The following is an 18,203-nucleotide window of genomic DNA, read 5'->3' as shown; positions in this document are numbered from 1 at the left end:
ACTCCTAATATAAAGTTCTAAATCCAAGATTTCTAATCTACAAGTACCTAGCTCTAAAAAATCTAGATCCGGAACTCTATCAAAACAGAACCTTAGGACGAAGGGGATGTCTCCCAGAGGCTAACCCACATGAATAGCATCTCTATTCTATCTGTCGCGTATTGTTGAAAACGCACGAACTCCATTTACACAGAAGGCGGAAAGTGCTTTAGTTTCAACTCTCCCGAAATGTATTGAATGCACGTATGCAAACACAAATTGGCGTTGAGAATACGCAGTTTAGAAGCAATTCAGGGGAAATTTGTTTTACAAGTCCATATGATAGAACCGAAAAACAGGAGAGGGTACATATATGGATCGAGTCGTTTATACAAACACACCTATGAACGCACGAGCGCGCACGCACACACACGAAAGACTTAACCGGCATATCCCGAAATCAACAAATTCATAAGTAGCAACTGCATCTTCTTCAGCCCTCTCTCTCAAACCAGGGACACAAATCACTTGGCTCTCTTCCTGTCGCGCTCGGCCCTCCGGCGTGACCGGCGCTGCCGTCCGCCTGACTCGTCGAACTCCGAGTACTTCTCGTCGAGCTCCTCGAAAGATTTCTGCAAATCGCAAGTTGGTGATCGTCAATCCGTCATGCGTGGAGCTGGCCGCTGAGCATGCCCAAACGTAATCGTAGCGTTCGTGTAATCGAAAGGGGAACCAACAGGCAACAGCTAGCAGACAGGCAAGGATATATAGAAAGGGAACAGCGAAGCGTACGTCTCGCATCTCCATGAAGCTGACGGTGTAGAAGGTCACGGCGGCCGCGGCAACGATGCCGAGGATCGGGACGACCATTTGGGCAGCTCCACCTTCCATGGCGGACTGCACTCACTGAACGACCGCCACGCCGCAATCTCCTGAGTCGTGAGTGCCAACCCTATCCAGATACACATCTCGCTTTATGTGTCTTTGCAACAGGAAATTTGCGTATTGACCAGGAGCACATGCGGTCCGGCCCAGACGTACGCAGGCACCGACCGGCCTGGACAGCCCAGTACCTCTTGTGCGGCCTTCTCGTGGCAGGTGATGGGCTTTCGGAAGCCCAAGTGTCCCCAGGCCAGTGCACAGATCACAATGGAACAGTTTTTGCCACGGAAGGAAAACACTAGAGATTCTAGTCTCCTTATGCTTTTTTTAGATAACGGCCTACTTATATATACTTAATGAGCACATACTTTTATTTAGCTTCTAGTCTAGCCTTCTGCACTTGCTTGCTCACACTTATAGTGCAGGAAACGATCACACGGAAGCAGTGTATGTGTATCTATAGTGCTCATGCTTTACGTAATTACTACTAGTACAGTAAACAATTACTACATCGCGTAGCATCGGTCGATGAGGTAACGTCAATGTAGCCGGTCCAGGTTCCTCTCCAGGAACATGGCGAACATGGCGCGCGGCTGCCCGAACGTGTACACCCCCGCCAGCCGGTCCAGCACCGCCTTCTCCTTGTGGTACGCCAGGATCGCCGCGCACAGCACCGCCAGCGCGCCGCCCGACCCTTGCCCCGTCACCAGCAGCCGCGCCTTCGTGTTCGCCTCCAGCAGCTCCTTCACCGTGTCCCGGATCGTGTAGTACGCGTACACCTGCGCCGGCCGCATGCGGAAATCAGTGCATGCTCATCGATCAGCGTCGCCGGCCGCCGGCGTGCGTGGCCGTGCATGTGCATCGACGTGTAGTGTAGATGACGACGACGACGAAGCGATCCAAGACCGTACCTTCTGTGGCTTGCCCTTGATGTGCTCGACCCACTTGGGCCAGCCGATGTTGCGCTGCACGCCGAGCGCGTGGGTGTAGGCGGCGTGCGCGCGGCCGAGGCGGGGGATCTTGTACCACGACGGGTCCAGGTCGGCGCACCACCCCGCCGCGTCGAACGGCCTCGTCCCGCGGAGCGCCACCACCACCAGCTCCGCTTCCGCCGCCGCCTTGTCGCAGAACACGAAGGCCTGCGCCGTGGACGCGTTCTGGAACTCTGCATGGTACCGAGAAGAATCAAGAATGTCGGCTTGTTGCAATGCAAGAGCGAACACACACAGCAGCAACGTCTTACCGTTCCAGCAGTTGTAGAAACGCACGAACTCCATCTGCATGCTCCACAGTGCGGCCGTTTCGATCAGCTCTTCTTCCTAACTCGACCGAATGAACGAACGCACAAAAGGAGCGCACGTTACCTGCCAGTGGCTCGTGACGACGTCGCGGATGAACTTCTCGTTCTCGTAGGCCAGTTTAGACGCCATGACGCAGAGCGCGGCGTCGAACCGGCTGTCCGTCGGCTTGATGCTCCGGTCCAGATCGACTCTCCGGTCGATCAGCCCCATCACCGACCGGTACGTCGGCGACGACCTGTCAGGACACTCCATCCTCCCTGCATGCGCGGCCACGGTAGAACGTCAGAACGAGGCGAACTGCGTCAGACACCGACTTCTCTTCTTTGCACTGCATGCCCTGATGGCATGCATGCACTGCACACGCGTGTGTCGCAAGCAACCACGCTGGCAACAACCGGCAAGTTAATTACATGCATGCACTGACCATGGAGGACGTTGTCGACGAGGTTGAGCACGAGCTCGACGGCGGCGCGGAGCGCGGCCAGCGGGCCGGAGAGCGAGAGGAGGAGGACCTGCAGGAGGAGGTTGAGGAAGATGGCGAGGCGGCACGCGAAGCTGCGGACCTCGGTGCTGGTGAAGCAGTCGACGGCCCTGTTCCGGCCAACCTTGGGCGAGAAGAGGAGGTGCAGGAGCTCCACGGGGCCGGCCCTGTCCGGCCGCAGCACCATGTAGTCATTGCTGAAGCAGTAGTCGAGCTTGCTCATGCTTTGCGATGCACTGGTGGCTGTGACCACGATGTATCCTTGTGGCAGAGCGCAGGCAAATGCACTTGTGGGGGACAGAGAGGGGTAGTGTATGTTATAGTTCGACGAGGAAGAGGAACAGGAACCGACCAGAAAAAAAAAACTTGGACGAATTCAAAAGGGATTCAGGGAAGGGGAATTTTGGCCTCAAGCATCCTCAGAAATATGGATCAATGCTTCACCTTAGGAGAGGAAAATAAGGTTCCAGATGAGAATGTTGATTGGTTGCACAGGAATGATTCATACAACATGCCAGATGCAACAAAGACCTCCCTTCAATTGCTGGGTATACTGCATACAACTGTCAAATGCATATCATCTTTTTTAATTCTTCTTAGTTGACTAGATTTAGTAGTAAAATAATGTACAAAATATAACATATATATCTACCTTCTTCCCTCTTTGTAGATGATGAAATACTATCAGAAACTAGCGTTCATTCAACAAATACCGCATCAGTTGGTGACTGTGCAATCGCAACACCCTCATGTAAGGATTCCCGTAGGATATTAACAAATGAGCAACGTGAAGCTAAGCGTGCAAGGGAAAGAGAGCGTTATGCAAGAATGACACCTGAGCAGAGGGAGGTGAGACGAGCACGTCAAAGTATCCAAAGTGATTGTCGACGTAATGGAACAAAAAAAAAATGAAAAGAGACAAGATAAGGATGGAAAGGGATCGTCGGCGCAACACACTGAACAGCGATTCCATTGCCATAGAGAATCCAGAGTATATCCCCGATGTTTTTTTATTGCCTCACATATGGGTACAGCTACACATGCACGCCCACACAACATACGTCATCCGTATACAAACAAACATATAGCTACACTCAGATCAGAAGATCACGTCTTTTTTAAGATCATCGAAATACACTGATTTCATAGACGATGGGCGCGTCGCAATCCCCTTTTGACTCCACGCGAGAGAGGCTATAGAATTTTAGAAATAAATCTCGGTAAGCACCAGGGTAGGAATCCTGGTGGGCAAGCTGCCCACCGCGAGCCTTGCCATCCGAGCTGAAGCTCGGTCTCATATCCCCGATGTTGTACCACTTCATGAAAATTCAACTACTACTACTAGCCCGAACGATTGGGTTATCCCCGAGGCAAGTGGACCACCAATTTACAACCAGACAGCTTCAAGACACAGCTTGTCAGTCCCCTAGATATGGATCCTCATCGGATAACACATAGGCGACGTGTGCCATCTGGAGAGAGACAATCGCTACTAGCACGACAAAACCAACATTTTGAAGAAATCACTGCAAGGAAAATAATCGCTTCAATCCAGGAGAATCCATGCATGACAAATGAAGATGGCATTGGATTTCAAACACCAAATCATTCTTGTGTCATAGACAATGGTACTTAATGATGCTTCATTACTCCTTTCGACTAATTTATTTTATCCTATAAAATAAATAGCATGACTATACTCACCCTGTCACTAAAAAAAGGAACCGGTCCAAGCTTTCAACATCCCGCAACCGACGAGACATGTCCACCCGCAGGATACAATGGTAATACACTTTATTTTATTTTATCTATTGAATATTCATTCTCTATCATCAAAAATGGTATTTACCATGATTGTTCGATACAATTTAGTGCTCATCCACAAATATGTACCCTTTGGTCTTTCTCACAAGTCCCTACGCAACAGGTGAAATTTGAAGAGGATGAAGAAGCTGACGAGGGGTATCTATTCGCTGGCCAAGGTACATTGCTAAATATAATAGAAAATGTACTTACATTCGTGCCTTTGGAAAGTATTAGTAACTCGTTTGTTAAATACCACTTCAGATGAGGAAGTTAACGATGATGATGAGTTAGGTGATCCTCAAGAAGAAGACTCTACATCTATTCCTGACGTACCTCATCCTTACGACGGGGTGTATAGTAACATACTAACATCCCTGAAGAGGAGCATAAGTTAAAGCATGTTCACAACTGCCAGCACTGCAATGCAAAGAAGTTTGAATTCGAGCCACCTATATTCTGTTGTCGCAGTGGAAAGATTGAGCTATCCACACCAGACACACCACCTGACCTCATGAGACTATGGTCGAGTGCAGATGCTGATGCTAGGCACTTTCGTGATAACATTCGTTTTTTCAATGGTCATTTCTCATTCACTTCCCTCTACTGTTACCTTGATAGTATGATCACAGATATAAGGAACAGTGGTGTATACACGTTCCGTGCACATGGCCAGATGTACCACAATATATAGTCATTTGGTAGTGTTGTAACATGGCTTTGGCGGGTGGCGAAGGCCCCCGACAGTGAGGTGTCGCCAAGGCGTCTTCGACCGTCTTAGGGCGGAGACCCGGCGCTGACTAAAGAAACTTTTCCGGCTATGCTCGAAGGGTGCTGAATCTCCTTTTCATCGCGGACTCCGCCAAGGCCAGGCGGGCGTCTCCGGTAATACGGGCGGAGGCCGCCTTATCTTTAAACTAATCAAACAAACAATCTTGCCCAAGTGTGTGTAGGTACTCAAGCGTAGGCGCTCGCAGTCCGCGCAAACGCGCCAGCATGGCCCCTGCACGGCCGGGCGGAGACCTACGGATGATGTCTCCGCCCGGACCGGCGGAGACTCTCCAAGGCGACGGCGCGCCCCTGGAGATGGAGGCCAGCGTCGGGGCGCGCGGCCGGGCGGAGACCTGCGGATGATGTCTCCGCCCGGACCGGCGGGGACTCTCCAAGGCGACAGCGCGCCCCTGAAGGCGGAGGCCAGCGGCGAGAACCATGGCCCCCCCGCGGCCGGGCGGAGACCCGCGGGTAATGACTCCGACCGTCCGACGGAGACCCGCCGAGGCAGCGGCGCGCCCCTGGAGATGAAGGCCAGCGCTGGGGACCCAGGCCTTTGGGCCGAAGACCGAGGTATGGTGGGCCGGCTGCTCATGGAAGCCCATCACTTGAAGACGGTATGGCAGGATTGCCCCGCGAACAAGAGGCTAGCGGCGGAATATTTCAGGAATGTACTGTAGCAGTTGAGGGGCATTGTAATAAATTCTGTTATGTAGTAGTTGAGTCCTATAAATAGGGGACACTTGTAACCATGCAGGTTGGTTGGTGGACGAATTAATGAAACCATAGCTTTCCGTGTCATTCCCTTACTCACCACTCTCCCCCTTATCGTTCCTATCCCGAGCCTCCGCCCAAGGGCGACATCCGACGGGCGGAGGCCTCGGTCTCTTCCACGTTGTTTGAAATCGCTAGTTTCAACATTGGCGCCCACCGTGGTTGGGCCAAGGCAAACCAACGATAGCAGGGAAAAGAAAGACCACCACCAGAGCAGCAGTGACCACGGGTCAGCGAGGAAGGCCTAGGCGTAACATTCGTAGTGCCTACGCAACCTTGCCAGTGGAGGATGACACCAGAGCAGATGCCCAGGGTCAACCACCGGAACCCCAAGACCTAGAGATTCAAGATCCAGAGGCCCAACCAAACTCAGCCACAGCACCCGAGCAAGAACTGCAATAGCTGCAAGCACAGTTGCAAAGAGCGCAACAAGAGAGGGACAAAATGGCAGCAGCATTCGCAGCTAATCAGCAAGCTATTCAAGCGTCAGCACAAGCAATAGAAATAAGGCAGCAGTTGGCAGTCCTACATGCTGAGATGCTATGTATGCAGCATGCAGTACCAGTGACAACCTCCGCAATCCCAGCCTCCGTAGCAACACCAACTGCAACCATACTTCAAGGTCCTACGCCAGTGATCAGCCAGCCGACGATGCCATCTCAGGTGATGTGGAGGCCTATCGATCCCAAGTCTCCACTATCTGAAGACATACAACAGTCGCCGTGGCCAATAGCGTACAAGCCAATCACACTACCCAAGTTCAACGGAAAGACTGACCCCCATCAATTCATTATAAGTTACGAGGCAGCAGTAGCCTCCGCCGGCGGAGACGATGCCGTCTTGGCAAAGTCATTTGTCATTGTAGCCGAAGGCGACGCGCTGGCTTGGTATTCTATGCTCAAACGAAGTACAGTCTATTCTTGGGAGAACCTCCAGGACAAGATATTGGCAAACTTCAAAGGGCTAACAGCATAGTCGCTGACTTCCACAGATCTATTTTAGTGCAAGTAAATGCAGGGAGAGACACTACATGACTACTTCCAGAAATTCATGCAACTAAAGGCGAAGGCACCAGATGTCCCAGACGAGATCGCCATTGAAGCAGCGATCAAAGGCCTCCGAATCAGGTCGTTCGCAGCACACCTAGCAAGAAAGAAACCAACTTCCATACAGCAGTTGTATGACGAGTTTGAGAAGTACTGCAGATCAGACAATGACCTCTGCAAGAGGCTGGAGGAGCAAGGTCAAAACATAGAACAAAACAGCAGCAAAAATTCCTAGAAAACCTATACGAACCAGAATGTATCAAATCAGAAGCCAGGCCAGGGGCAAGTGCTCAGTATCGAGGGTCAACCTCACCCCGAGCAAGGGCAACAGGCAGCGCCAACACGGCCGGAGACCCAGACAAGGAACCAAGGTTGGCAAGGTTACTAAGGCAAAAACTGGAACATAAACCAAAGCCAGAAACAACGCAAGCCATATTGCGTTTTTCATGGCGAAAACGCAGGGCACAGCACCAAAGATTGTCTGGAGACAAAAGAAACACAGGAAAGGATGAAGAACAAGTAGACTGCCCAACCTTCGACACAGCAGAGCGCAAGAGAGGTCAACACCACCTACACAACTGGCCACCAGCAGTACTGCCCAATGTACCCAGCGCTAAACGCAACCCAAATACATCCCTCCACATTGGCCTCTGCCTATTACCCAAACTTCCTACCAGCATGGCGGTCATCACCTTCGCAGCAGCCTCCGGCAGGCAACTATAGGTCGGAGGCAAGCCTGACCTACATAAACCCAAAATCTCCCCATATAACCTACCTCGAAACAAACCCACCAGAGCAAAACCGAATAAGGTTCGAGCCTCCGCAGCCACAGCACCATATGCGGCAACTGCCTCCGCCACCACCACACAACCAACCCCCAACACCAAAAAATGAGCTAAACCTAGAAAACCAAGTCAACCCTCATGGAGCACTGCCAACAATAGGCATGATATTGCCAATCGTCGGAGGATCATCAATGGAGTTTCAAACGAAAAAGCAGAAAAAGGATCACCTCTGCCTGGTAAACATTGTAGCAGTCCAAGGCCCGGCGAAACACACAGATTGGTCCAGAGTCCTAATCACCTTCATAGAAGAAGATCTCTAGCTAGAGAGCTACCCTCACGCAGACGCAATGGTGATCAAGACCAACATAGCAGCATGGGAGATAAGTAGAATACTGGTCGACACGGGCAGTTCAGCAGATATCATCTTCGCAAATACATTCGACCAAATGAAGCTCAGCAGAAATCAACTACAACCCTCTGAATCCCCTTTAATAGGATTCAGAGGCAAGCAGATACAAGCATTAGGAAAAATCTCACTTCCAGTGTCGTTCGGAACCCAAGCAAATGCTAGAACCGAGTACATAACCTTCAACGTCGTCGATCTGTATTACCCATACAATGTCATCTTGGGTAGAGGATTCACAACCAAATTCAACACAGCCCTGCACATGGCCTACCTATGCATGAAAATACCAGCACTCCATGGTATCATCACAGTCCGAGGCAGCCAGAAAGAAGCAAGAAACATAGAGAAAGCTATCTACAGAGCCCAAAGAAACATCAATGCAGTTGAGTCGGCAAACAAAGAACTAGAGCCTCTGGATATGCCCAAAGGAGAAATAGATATGGCAGGTCAAGAAGAGACAAAGCTGATCCCTCTAGAAAAGGAGTTACTAGACAGAAAAGTAAAAATCAGCTCACAATTGAGCAAGGCAGAAGAGGAAGAGCTCCTGGAAACTCTAGTAAAAAATAAGGACATCTTTGCCTGGTCAGCCTCCGACCTCCAGGGAGTCAGTAGGGACATCATACAACATGAACTGGATATCAATGAAAACATGAGACCGAGAAAACAGAAACAGAGAAAAAAGTTGGAGGATAGAATCCTGGCAGCAAAGGCAGAGGTGCAAAGACTGTTAGATGCAAAAGTCATTAGGGAAGTCAAGTATTCAGAATGGCTCGCAAATGTAGTACTGGTACCAAAGAAGAACGGCAAAATGAGAATGTGCATAGATTTCACAGATCTGAACAAAGCTTGCAAAAAAGACCCTTTTCCATTGCCAAGAATAGATGCCTCCGTCGACAAGGCAGCCAGATGCTAGAGGTTCTCTCTCCTCAACTGTTTCTCTGGGTATCACCAAATCTGGATGAAAAAAGAAGACGAAGACAAGACAAGTTTCACCACTCCATTCGGGACATATTGCTACACTAGAATGCCAGAGGGCCTAAAAATGCCGGAGCAACCTTTGCCAGAATGACAAAGGAAGTTTTGAGCTCACAACTAGACAAAAACATCATAGCCTACGTCAACGACATAGTGGTCATGAGCAAGAACAAGAATGATCATGTCACCGACTTATAGGAGACCTTCGCCAACCTCAGGACAGCTGGCCTCCGCCTCAACCCAGAGAAATGTATATTTGGAGTCACAAAAGGGAAAATGCTAGGTTATATCATAAGCAGCAAAGGCATCAAAGCGAACTCGGACAAAACCAGAGCAATAATGACAATGGCAGAGCCCAAAAACAAGAAAGAAGTGCAAAAGCTAATGGGAAGAATAGCAGCGCTCAACAGATTCATCTCAAAATTAGTAGAACGCAGCCTACCCTTCTTCCAAGCCCTGAGGGGTGGAGGCAACTTCGAATGGGGGTCCAAATAGTCGGAGGCATTTCATAACCTCAAAGAGTATCTGGCAAACTCACTGATGGTCTCCACCCTAGAATCGGACAGCCACCTATTGCTGTATGTGGCGGCCTCTGACCATGCAATCAGCGCAGTTTTAGTCCACGAGCTGGAAAAAGAATCAGGCAAAACTCAAAAACCAGTTTATTTCATCTCAGAAGCACTGTCCGGAGCCAAGCTAAACTATATAGAGGTAGAGAAAGTTGCCTACGCAGTGCTGATGGCATCAAGAAAACTAAAGCATTACTTCCAAGCCCACGAAATCTCAATTCCAACATCGCTGCCACTACAAGACTTGCTTAGAAACAAAGAAGCCTCCGACAGAATAGGCAAATGGGCTATAGAGCTATCACAGTTTGGAATCTCATATGTCCCCAGAACAACAATCAAATCACAAGCATGAGCTGATTTTGTAGTAGATTGGACACCTCCGACAGAGCCCAAGGTATAACCAACAACTCAAGGCTAGATAGCATTCACGGATGGAGCCTGGGGCCAAGCCAGAGTAGGAGCCTCCACCGTCCTAACGGCAGCCTACGGCGTTAGACCAAAATATGCAGCAAGGCTAGAGTTCAAATCAACAAACAACATAGCAGAATATGAAGGCCTGATCTTAGCGCTGAGCAAAGCAAAGGCCCTAGGGGCAAAAACATTGACAGTCAAAACAGATTCTCAAGTGGTCATTGGCCAAGTAGAGAAAGAATACACAGCAAGAGAGCTAGAACTCATCAAATACCTATCCGTTGTCAGAAATTTGGAGCGGAGATTCAAGGGTTTCACCCTGAAGCACATCCTAAGATTAGAAAATGTAGAGGCAGATGAATTGGCAAAGGCTACGGCAAACAACTTGCCATTGCCTCCAAACACTTTTTACCAGATCTTGAAGTCTCCGGCAACAGCGGAGACATCTAAGGCACTAAAACCCATACTACACCTGCAAAATGAAGATTGGAGAAAGGTGATAACAGAATTCCTAGAAGGCAAAACCATCGAAGAAGATGAAGCAAAAGCAGCAAGAATACAGGCCAGGGAAAGAAATTACACAATCATAAATGGCATACTATACAAGAAAGGAGTAGTCCAGCCTCTCCTCAAATGCATATCGCAGAGCGAAGGCATAGAGTTGCTTTAAGAAATACACTCAGGAATTTGTGGGTCGCACATTGGCTCCAGAGCTTTGTCAGCAAAGGCAATAAGGCAAGGCTTTTATTGGTCAACACACATACAAGACGCAGAGTAGACAATCAGAACATGCAAAGCATGCCAAACATTCTCTCCAGGATAGTCAAAACCATCGTCGGAGACCTAGCTTATACCCCCGACATGGCCGCTACAAAGATGGGGGATGGACCTGGTCGGCCCATTACCTCCATCCCAAGGAGGAAACAGATTCGCAGTAGTGGCAGTGGAATATTTCATAAGATGGATAGAGGCAAAGCCACTGGCGAAGATAACCTCAGAAACTATCAGAAAATTTTTCTGGCAGAACATCATTTGTAGATTCGGTGTACCAAGGATCTTGACAGTAGACAATGGAAAACAATTTGATTCAGAGAACTTCAAAAAATTCTGCAAAAGCATAGGGATAAAATTAGCCTTCGCCTCGGTATACCATCCAGAGTCCAATGGAGCAGTGGAAAGAGCAAACAGAATAGTCTTTTCAGCAATATCAAAAACACTACTGGGCCTACGCAAAGGAAAATGGATAGATGAATTACCTAGTGTTATTTGGTCACACAATACATCCGTCTCAAGAACAACAGGATTCACACCATTCAAACTGCTTTATGGAGAAGAGGTCATGATGCCAGAAGAAATAAAGCACAAAAGTGGGCACAACAAGTCAGCTGATGTTGCAAGATGAAGAATATGGAAAAGAAACAATGAAAGCCACCAGACTGGAAGCAGTCGATAACATTGCAAAATATCAGTCCCAAACCAAGAAGTGGAGAGACTCTCAGGTGGTAAGGAAAGACATAAAACATGGAGACCTCGTACTCAGGAGAAAACCCAACACACAACTTGTCGGCAAGTTGCAACCGAAATGGGAAGACCCATACACAGCAACGGCAGTAGGCCGACCCAGTTCTTTCCACTTGACCGATAGCGAAGGTGTCACGACAACCCACACATGGAATATTGACAGCCTTCGCAGATACTACATCTAGGCAATGTACCAAAGGGCAACCTCCGCAAAATATAAGCGGAGGCCCCTCCATGCATTTACCTTAGGTTTTTTACTTCAATCAAAACAAAATATAAAAGAGCCTGCACTCTTTTCCTCACAGGGGAACTCCAAGCGGAGGTGAGGTTTTTAACGAGGCAGGCTCAATGTAAAAATTCTCTACAAGTATAAAGAGGTAATTCCCCAAAAGAACGCCATAAAAAACCCAAAACCGAAAGCGGACAACTCTGGTGCCGCAATATTCGGTAAACAAAAACTATAGGTCCTTTCAAAGCGCCAGCCATAGGCAAGGGCAATTTGAAACAACCTCTATGGCCAAACAGGCCTTCGCCCTTGACAAAGTCCTTACCAAAGTCAGTCATAAAAGGCAAAAATATTTGGCCAAAAAGGCCTCCGACCCTTGACAAAGACCTGACCAAAGTCAGGCATCAAGGCAAAAATCTTTGGCCAAAAGGGCCTCCGACCCTTGACAAAGACCTGACCAAAGTCAGGCATCAAGGCAAAAATCTTTGGCCGAACAGGCATCCGACCCTCGAAGAAGACCTAAACAAGTTCAGGCGCCAAGAAAAAAACAACCTCAGTTGAACAGGCCTCCGACCTTAACAAAAAAAACCTAGCATCAGGGGCAACAAATTTGTGGCGCTAGAACTAGGAAAAAGGTCTCCGCCATCCAAAACAGGAAAAACAGAAAGTGCTTGACAAAACACTGCCACCACTGCGGCGCCAGGCCTCTTTACTTCAAAAAAGATCTCAAGGAGAACGAATAATTCAGGCAACAAATAGGCCATTAAAGCCAAGATACGTTCCACCTAACAACGTACAAAAATATTAACACCCGAAAGCCACCACCCCACTATAAAAACGGATTCCCCCCATGCCCTTAAGAAACTCAGTCAGCATAAGGCGCAAGGGCACAAGGGGGGAGCAAGGCATAGTGCAGGCAAAAGTCATAGCGATAGCCATGGAGGCAGGGGTCTCCTTAGATATCCAAATTGGCCGTAGATATTATATGAAAACTCGTAAAATCGGAGGCAACGGTAGATATCTGGAGACAGTGGGAAAAGAGAGAGGGCCTACGGCATGGTGATGAACAGCAAAGGCCTATGGGAGCAGGGGGATATCGCACGAAAACTCGTAACATCCCCCTAACGCCGGAGACCTAACCTGCCATCTCCAAAGATCAACCATGTCCCACGGGTATGCTGCGTCGGAGACCCATGCCTCCAGATAGCTAAAACACCTAGCTAAAGAAATATCTAGAGTCTCCACCGTCTGCACAAGCTGTGCCAAACCCCCAGCCGGATCAAACGACGAATTGGCAAACCTCACCAGACGGACTTCAAGTACGCCTCCGCCGGTCGAAAAACTGCGGAGACTTCTACCCCGGCCATCAAGCAAACACAGAGAATGAGAAAAAATGGGGCGAAGGTCCTAGCCACCACCTCTGTATCATGCTCGATCGCCCAAGCAAAGGACAACGGTGCGCGAGCTCGGGACTAGACGAGATATGTAAACTACCACGACGGGCTCAAGCCACCGCACAAACAATCAAGAAAGTGAACCTGTCTTGTATTCCATAAAGCATTGAGAAACATTCTTACAGGACACCAACTTGAAATAAAATCCTAACTACTGTGGTGGAGGTCCATGCCAAGCAAGCGCACGAGTAAACCCAGCACGCTCATCGTCTATGTCAAACCTAACTGACTCAAATACGTCGTGCGCAACGCTGCAGGGAAAGGCCGAACGCCAATACTCCCAAAGCTCTCCGCTCACGTAAATACCGTCGTTGTAGAGAGTCAAAGGAGCAACATCTTGCGCAGGCTCCCGATTCGGAACCTGCGCAAGGTTAAAATTTTCCACAAAACCATTCAGAACAAAATAAACTTTATTCACAAAAGTCCAGTTGGATTGTGAGATACATGCTAGAACAACTAAATGCTACAAAGAGCCTAGACCTCCGGCGCATCAGCCGCAGCGGAAGTCCCTAGAGTGGAGCTCGCATCAGCTGTGGGCGGGCACGACGCCTGCGGCCTCCGACCACCACCTCCGCCGATCATAGATCCCCTCGGAGCGCCACCAGCGGCGGAGGCACCAACCGTAGTCACCGAGCGTGGAACCAACGAAGGCCTGCCCGCAAGACCCTTCTGCGCATCCTGCAACATAGGCTAGAATGTCAGGGGCAAAAGCAACGAAAGCCTCCGCAGCATCAACAAAAAAAAGGGCGACTACAAAGACTATAAGTACCTTTGCCCTCTTGTCCTCCGCCAGTTTTCGGGCAGCAGATCTCCCAAATGGAGCCCAAAAGTGCCCGATGAAATTTCTCAAGGTTTTTCGCAAACCAAGAGAGGTCTCATCGAGCTCCTCTAGATTAGGCAGCGCCCCCTCCGGAATACTCTCGGTATGCGTACACCCGCCGCGTGCCAAAAGTTTGGCATAGTTCGCCACTCCCGCTAGTGCCCCATAGTCCATGCAACCATTGATCAGACCGGGGAGCTTCGCAAGATGATGTTTTAGCCAGGAGGCGAGGGCATACACGTTGTCTTCCTCCGAAGGAGCGGAGGTCTCACCTCCAAGCTCGGCGATGGTGGCCCGGTAATGACCAACGGTTACAGCAAGGACTCCTTTGACTGAGTCCAAACGCCTCGTCATCACAGAAAGCTGCTCCCTCACCGCTGCTGCGGATTCCTTCTCGGAGGCAAGCTCTCGCCGGAGACCCTCGGTCAGCTCATTCGCCCTACAGGCCTGCTCGACAGACAAAACCTCCGCCTCTCGGGCCTTGGCGAGATTGGCCCTCAAGCCATCCTTTTCTCGCTCCTTCTCCGTTAGAGACAGGCGGAGAGCCGTAAGAGAGTCCGACAAACCCCCCTTTTTCACCTTCTAGGCACTCGATTTCCACCTTGAGCGCTTCAATCGCGACGTCATAGTCGAAGACCTCATGGGTACAATGCTCTTCCATAACAACACCCGTGTGATACCCCTATGACCAGAAAAAAAAACCAAAGCGATCAGCAACAGAATCAAGAACAAGTCTAGAAGCGAACATACACAAAAAATAATAAAAGAAGGAAAGGAGCAAAACCACCAGAGACGCACCAGGCTCTGGTGTTCCAGGTGAACATGGAGAAGCTAGAAGAAATCCATATCCCTCAGATGCTGTTTGAAGTGATCTGTTCAAAGAAGAACAAACAAACACAAAACGATAAGGTGAGAAAAGCAAATCTCACGTTAAACGCACCAACAGCCAAAGACCACCTCCGACATCTCCAAGAACAGCAAGATAACACTCCTCCCAACCTGAGATAGAAGTGTTGGAGGAGCCTACGCAAAAAAACAACAACAACAGCTTAGGTCATAGGGCAGATCAGAAATAGGCCAGATGATGATCAAAATTAAAACATTTTATACTTACTCGGACCCGGCACCGTTAGCCTCGGTTGCCTCGGACCGAACCTGGCGCCCGCAGCGGCTGCTCGCTCCTCTGGGGTGAGAAGTCTAGCCATGACATCACCTGCAAAGCAGCAGATGCACATTATTGGCACTTAGCTCAATACGCAAAGGAATGAAATGGGTGAAGACAATAAACACAAGGATGTGCACCAAACAGACTTACTCATAAAAAGCCCAGGCAGGGCAGCTTGCCGCGCCCTCTAAGTAGAAGTCTCTGCCGTATTGTGTGGCGAAGGCCCAAAGGGTCGGACTTTCTCAGCCAGCGGCCCGGCGGGCGGAGGACTCAAAGAAGGCCGAGCCACCGGGGCCTCCTCAGCAAGAGCGGCCTCTAGCCGCCCGACGTTGGCCGCAGGCATGGGTGAAGGTGCGACAGTGGCAGGGGATGAAGGAGCATGCCACGGGATGGCCTTCGTGTCCTCTTCAGGGCTTGAGCACAGCCCGCCAAGAACGTTGGGCATAGGCTCGACGGCGCTATCTTCTGGCTGTTCGCCGACGCTCGTAGCACCATGCGAGGAGCGCGTCGGGGCAACGCCGGTCTCCGGACGCCTGGCACCACTCATAGCTCCGCTCGTCGGGCACACCAGAGCTACGGGAGAGCCGTGATCCCCTCCGCTCGCAACTCTAGCGTCTGCTGACGGGGCGGAGGAGCTCTCAACTTCTTCGATGCCGGCGAAGGCAGCACCCGCACTGCCAGCAGAAGACAAGGCTGGCACAATCAATGGAGCTCCGCTCTTCTTCTTCTTTTTCACAGGCGCCTGAGAGCCGACGGTGCCCTTCCTCTTTTTAGACTCGGCCTCTGCCATAACATTCTTTGCGTAGGCCTTCTTCTTCTTCTTCTCAATCGAGGCCAAGACCTCAGTAGGAACCTCGCGCTCCCGGTAGATGATCCTGACCTCCTCAAAAACTCAATTGAGCCATAGCATGGTGCCTGCCACGGCCATCCGAGACATGTACTCACGCTCGGAAATCTTGCCAACCAACCCTATGGTGGCCTCCTCAACTTTGGAGATGAAACCATCCTCCGTCACCCCCTCCCCCAAGGACCGACCGAAGCGGGGGAACGGAATCCCAGCCTCCAGTCTAAAAACGGGAACCTTGACCTGTTCCAGCTGAAAAGCTAGGTTGTTTTTGCCCAAGGGCCAGTAGTTGGAGGCCATGATCTCCTCCACCAGATCGCGACCACCAGAGTAGCGGCACGCTGCCGCAAAAGCCCGATCACAGGCCTCCTGCGTCGGAGACACCTCCTCCGGCAGATCCACGCGTGTGTGTGGCGCCATCTCCTCCATCCGAGAAGTCAATGGATACTCCAAGAGCTCCTCGCCATCCTCAGTTGTGCTACGGACCTCATAGGTCTTCATGTAGAACCATTGCTCGAGCCAGCCGCGGTCCCACTTGCCCTTCTAGCAAAAAGAGATCTCCAGGCGGTCCACGCCTTGGTTCCTCTTAGACATGAAAGTGCAACTACCGTACTAGTAGGTCACCTCCACCTCCTTGCCATCTTGCACCTCCTTCTTCTTCTTTGGCTGCTTTTATAGTTCATAGTATGTGCAAAAGGTGTCCACATCCGGCTTGGCACCATAAGAGATGCACGCCCAGCAGAATTTGCTAAGCGTCAGGAAAGCAGTGGGAGTCAGATGATGGAGCTGGACATTGAAGGTCTCCAACACCCGGTGAAGGAAGGGAATGTAAGGAAGGCAGAGGCCGCTGGTGAAGAAGTCCTGAAAGACCACCGCATATCCTTCCTCCGGCTCCGAAACAGTCTGACCCGGCGGAGGGATTTTTACCTTGGAAGAAGGAAAACATGACTCCTTCAACATCTCCACGATTGCCTCCTCAGTAATAGAGGAGGGTCCGAAGTCCCAAGACTTTATTACCATGTCTCCGAAGTCCATGGTGATCAGGTCTCCGATAGACACAGAGACACTCCCCAAATCCTCCTCCACTAGCTTTTCCAACTCCAACGCGGAGGGAGAGGCAAGCATGCACTCCTCAAAGCGTGCACCCCAGCCGATGGCCCTAATGCCGAGAAGGTGGCGGTAGGGTCCGAAGAAGGTGGGCTGGTGAGTTTGGGCGGAGGCAGAAAGGAAAGCCACCGTGACAGCAACCTAAGCGCGAGACGCGAATAGAAAGACGGAACGCGTGAGGGCAGCAAGAGGCGAAAGCGAAGAGGGCAGAGAGCGATTTCTCGAATGCAGTGAAAGCAAATGAGTGGTGTGGGGGGGAGGGGGCCGCCGCCAAAAGCACCCTTATATAGGCAGCGGGCAGGCGGTCCGACTCCCGCCACACAACGGTCACCTCCGGAAGATTCGCCTGCTGCACAATGGTCACCTCCGAAAAAGTCACAGGGAATGCAATGGACACTGACACGACAGAAACGGCCGCAACATAGGGCAACGGCTAGATTTGCCGCCCAACGGCTACTCTCAATGAGACCAACGGCTACGCCAGAGTAGGCCAGGGGGGAAGTAGCGGGGCCTCGCTCGAAGACACCGAATACGGCCTCTGCCCCCGTGATGCCTTTAGCCAAGGCGTTTTGAGCTCACAGCACGCTCCGGCGAACCATGGTCTCAAAAGGGGGGAACTGTTGTAACATGGATTTGGCGGGTGGCGAAGGCCCCCGACAGCGAGGTGTCGCCAAGGCATCTTCGACCGTCTTAGGGCGGAGACCCGACGCTGACTAAAGGAACTTTCCCAGCTATGCTCGAAGGGTGCTGAATCTCCTTTTCATCACAGACTCCGCCAAGGCCAGGCACGCATGCCGCCGACCGCTCAGGTGGGCGTCTCCGGTAATATGGGCAGAGACCACCTTATCTCTAAACTAATCAAACAAACGATCTTACCTAAGTG

The 18,203-nt window shown here is 50.6% G+C and overlaps 1 protein-coding gene and 1 long non-coding RNA gene across 2 annotated transcripts; both read right to left on the bottom strand.

Annotated features, from left to right (window-relative positions):
• Positions 1 to 289: 289 nt before the first annotated feature.
• Positions 290 to 911, bottom strand: LOC136498509 (uncharacterized). Its single transcript, XR_010769638.1, has 2 exons — positions 772 to 911; positions 290 to 611 (listed from the first exon to the last, which is right to left on the bottom strand). It is a non-coding gene; the product is annotated as an uncharacterized lncRNA (long non-coding RNA).
• A 489-nt stretch (positions 912 to 1,400) lies between these two features.
• Positions 1,401 to 2,866, bottom strand: LOC136496204 (triacylglycerol lipase OBL1-like). Its single transcript, XM_066491888.1, has 5 exons — positions 2,587 to 2,866; positions 2,226 to 2,419; positions 2,105 to 2,138; positions 1,773 to 2,026; positions 1,401 to 1,640 (listed from the first exon to the last, which is right to left on the bottom strand). Exons 1-5 carry the CDS (start codon positions 2,864 to 2,866, stop codon positions 1,401 to 1,403), a joined length of 1,002 nt encoding a protein of 333 aa, XP_066347985.1.
• Between the last annotated feature and the right edge of the window lie 15,337 nt (positions 2,867 to 18,203).

This window comes from Miscanthus floridulus, chromosome 12, assembly GCF_019320115.1.
Source record: "Miscanthus floridulus cultivar M001 chromosome 12, ASM1932011v1, whole genome shotgun sequence".
NCBI classification, from domain to species: domain Eukaryota; kingdom Viridiplantae; phylum Streptophyta; class Magnoliopsida; order Poales; family Poaceae; genus Miscanthus; species Miscanthus floridulus.
The sequence above is the reverse complement of the archived record's forward strand: the minus strand, read 5'-3'. Positions and strand labels throughout refer to the sequence as shown.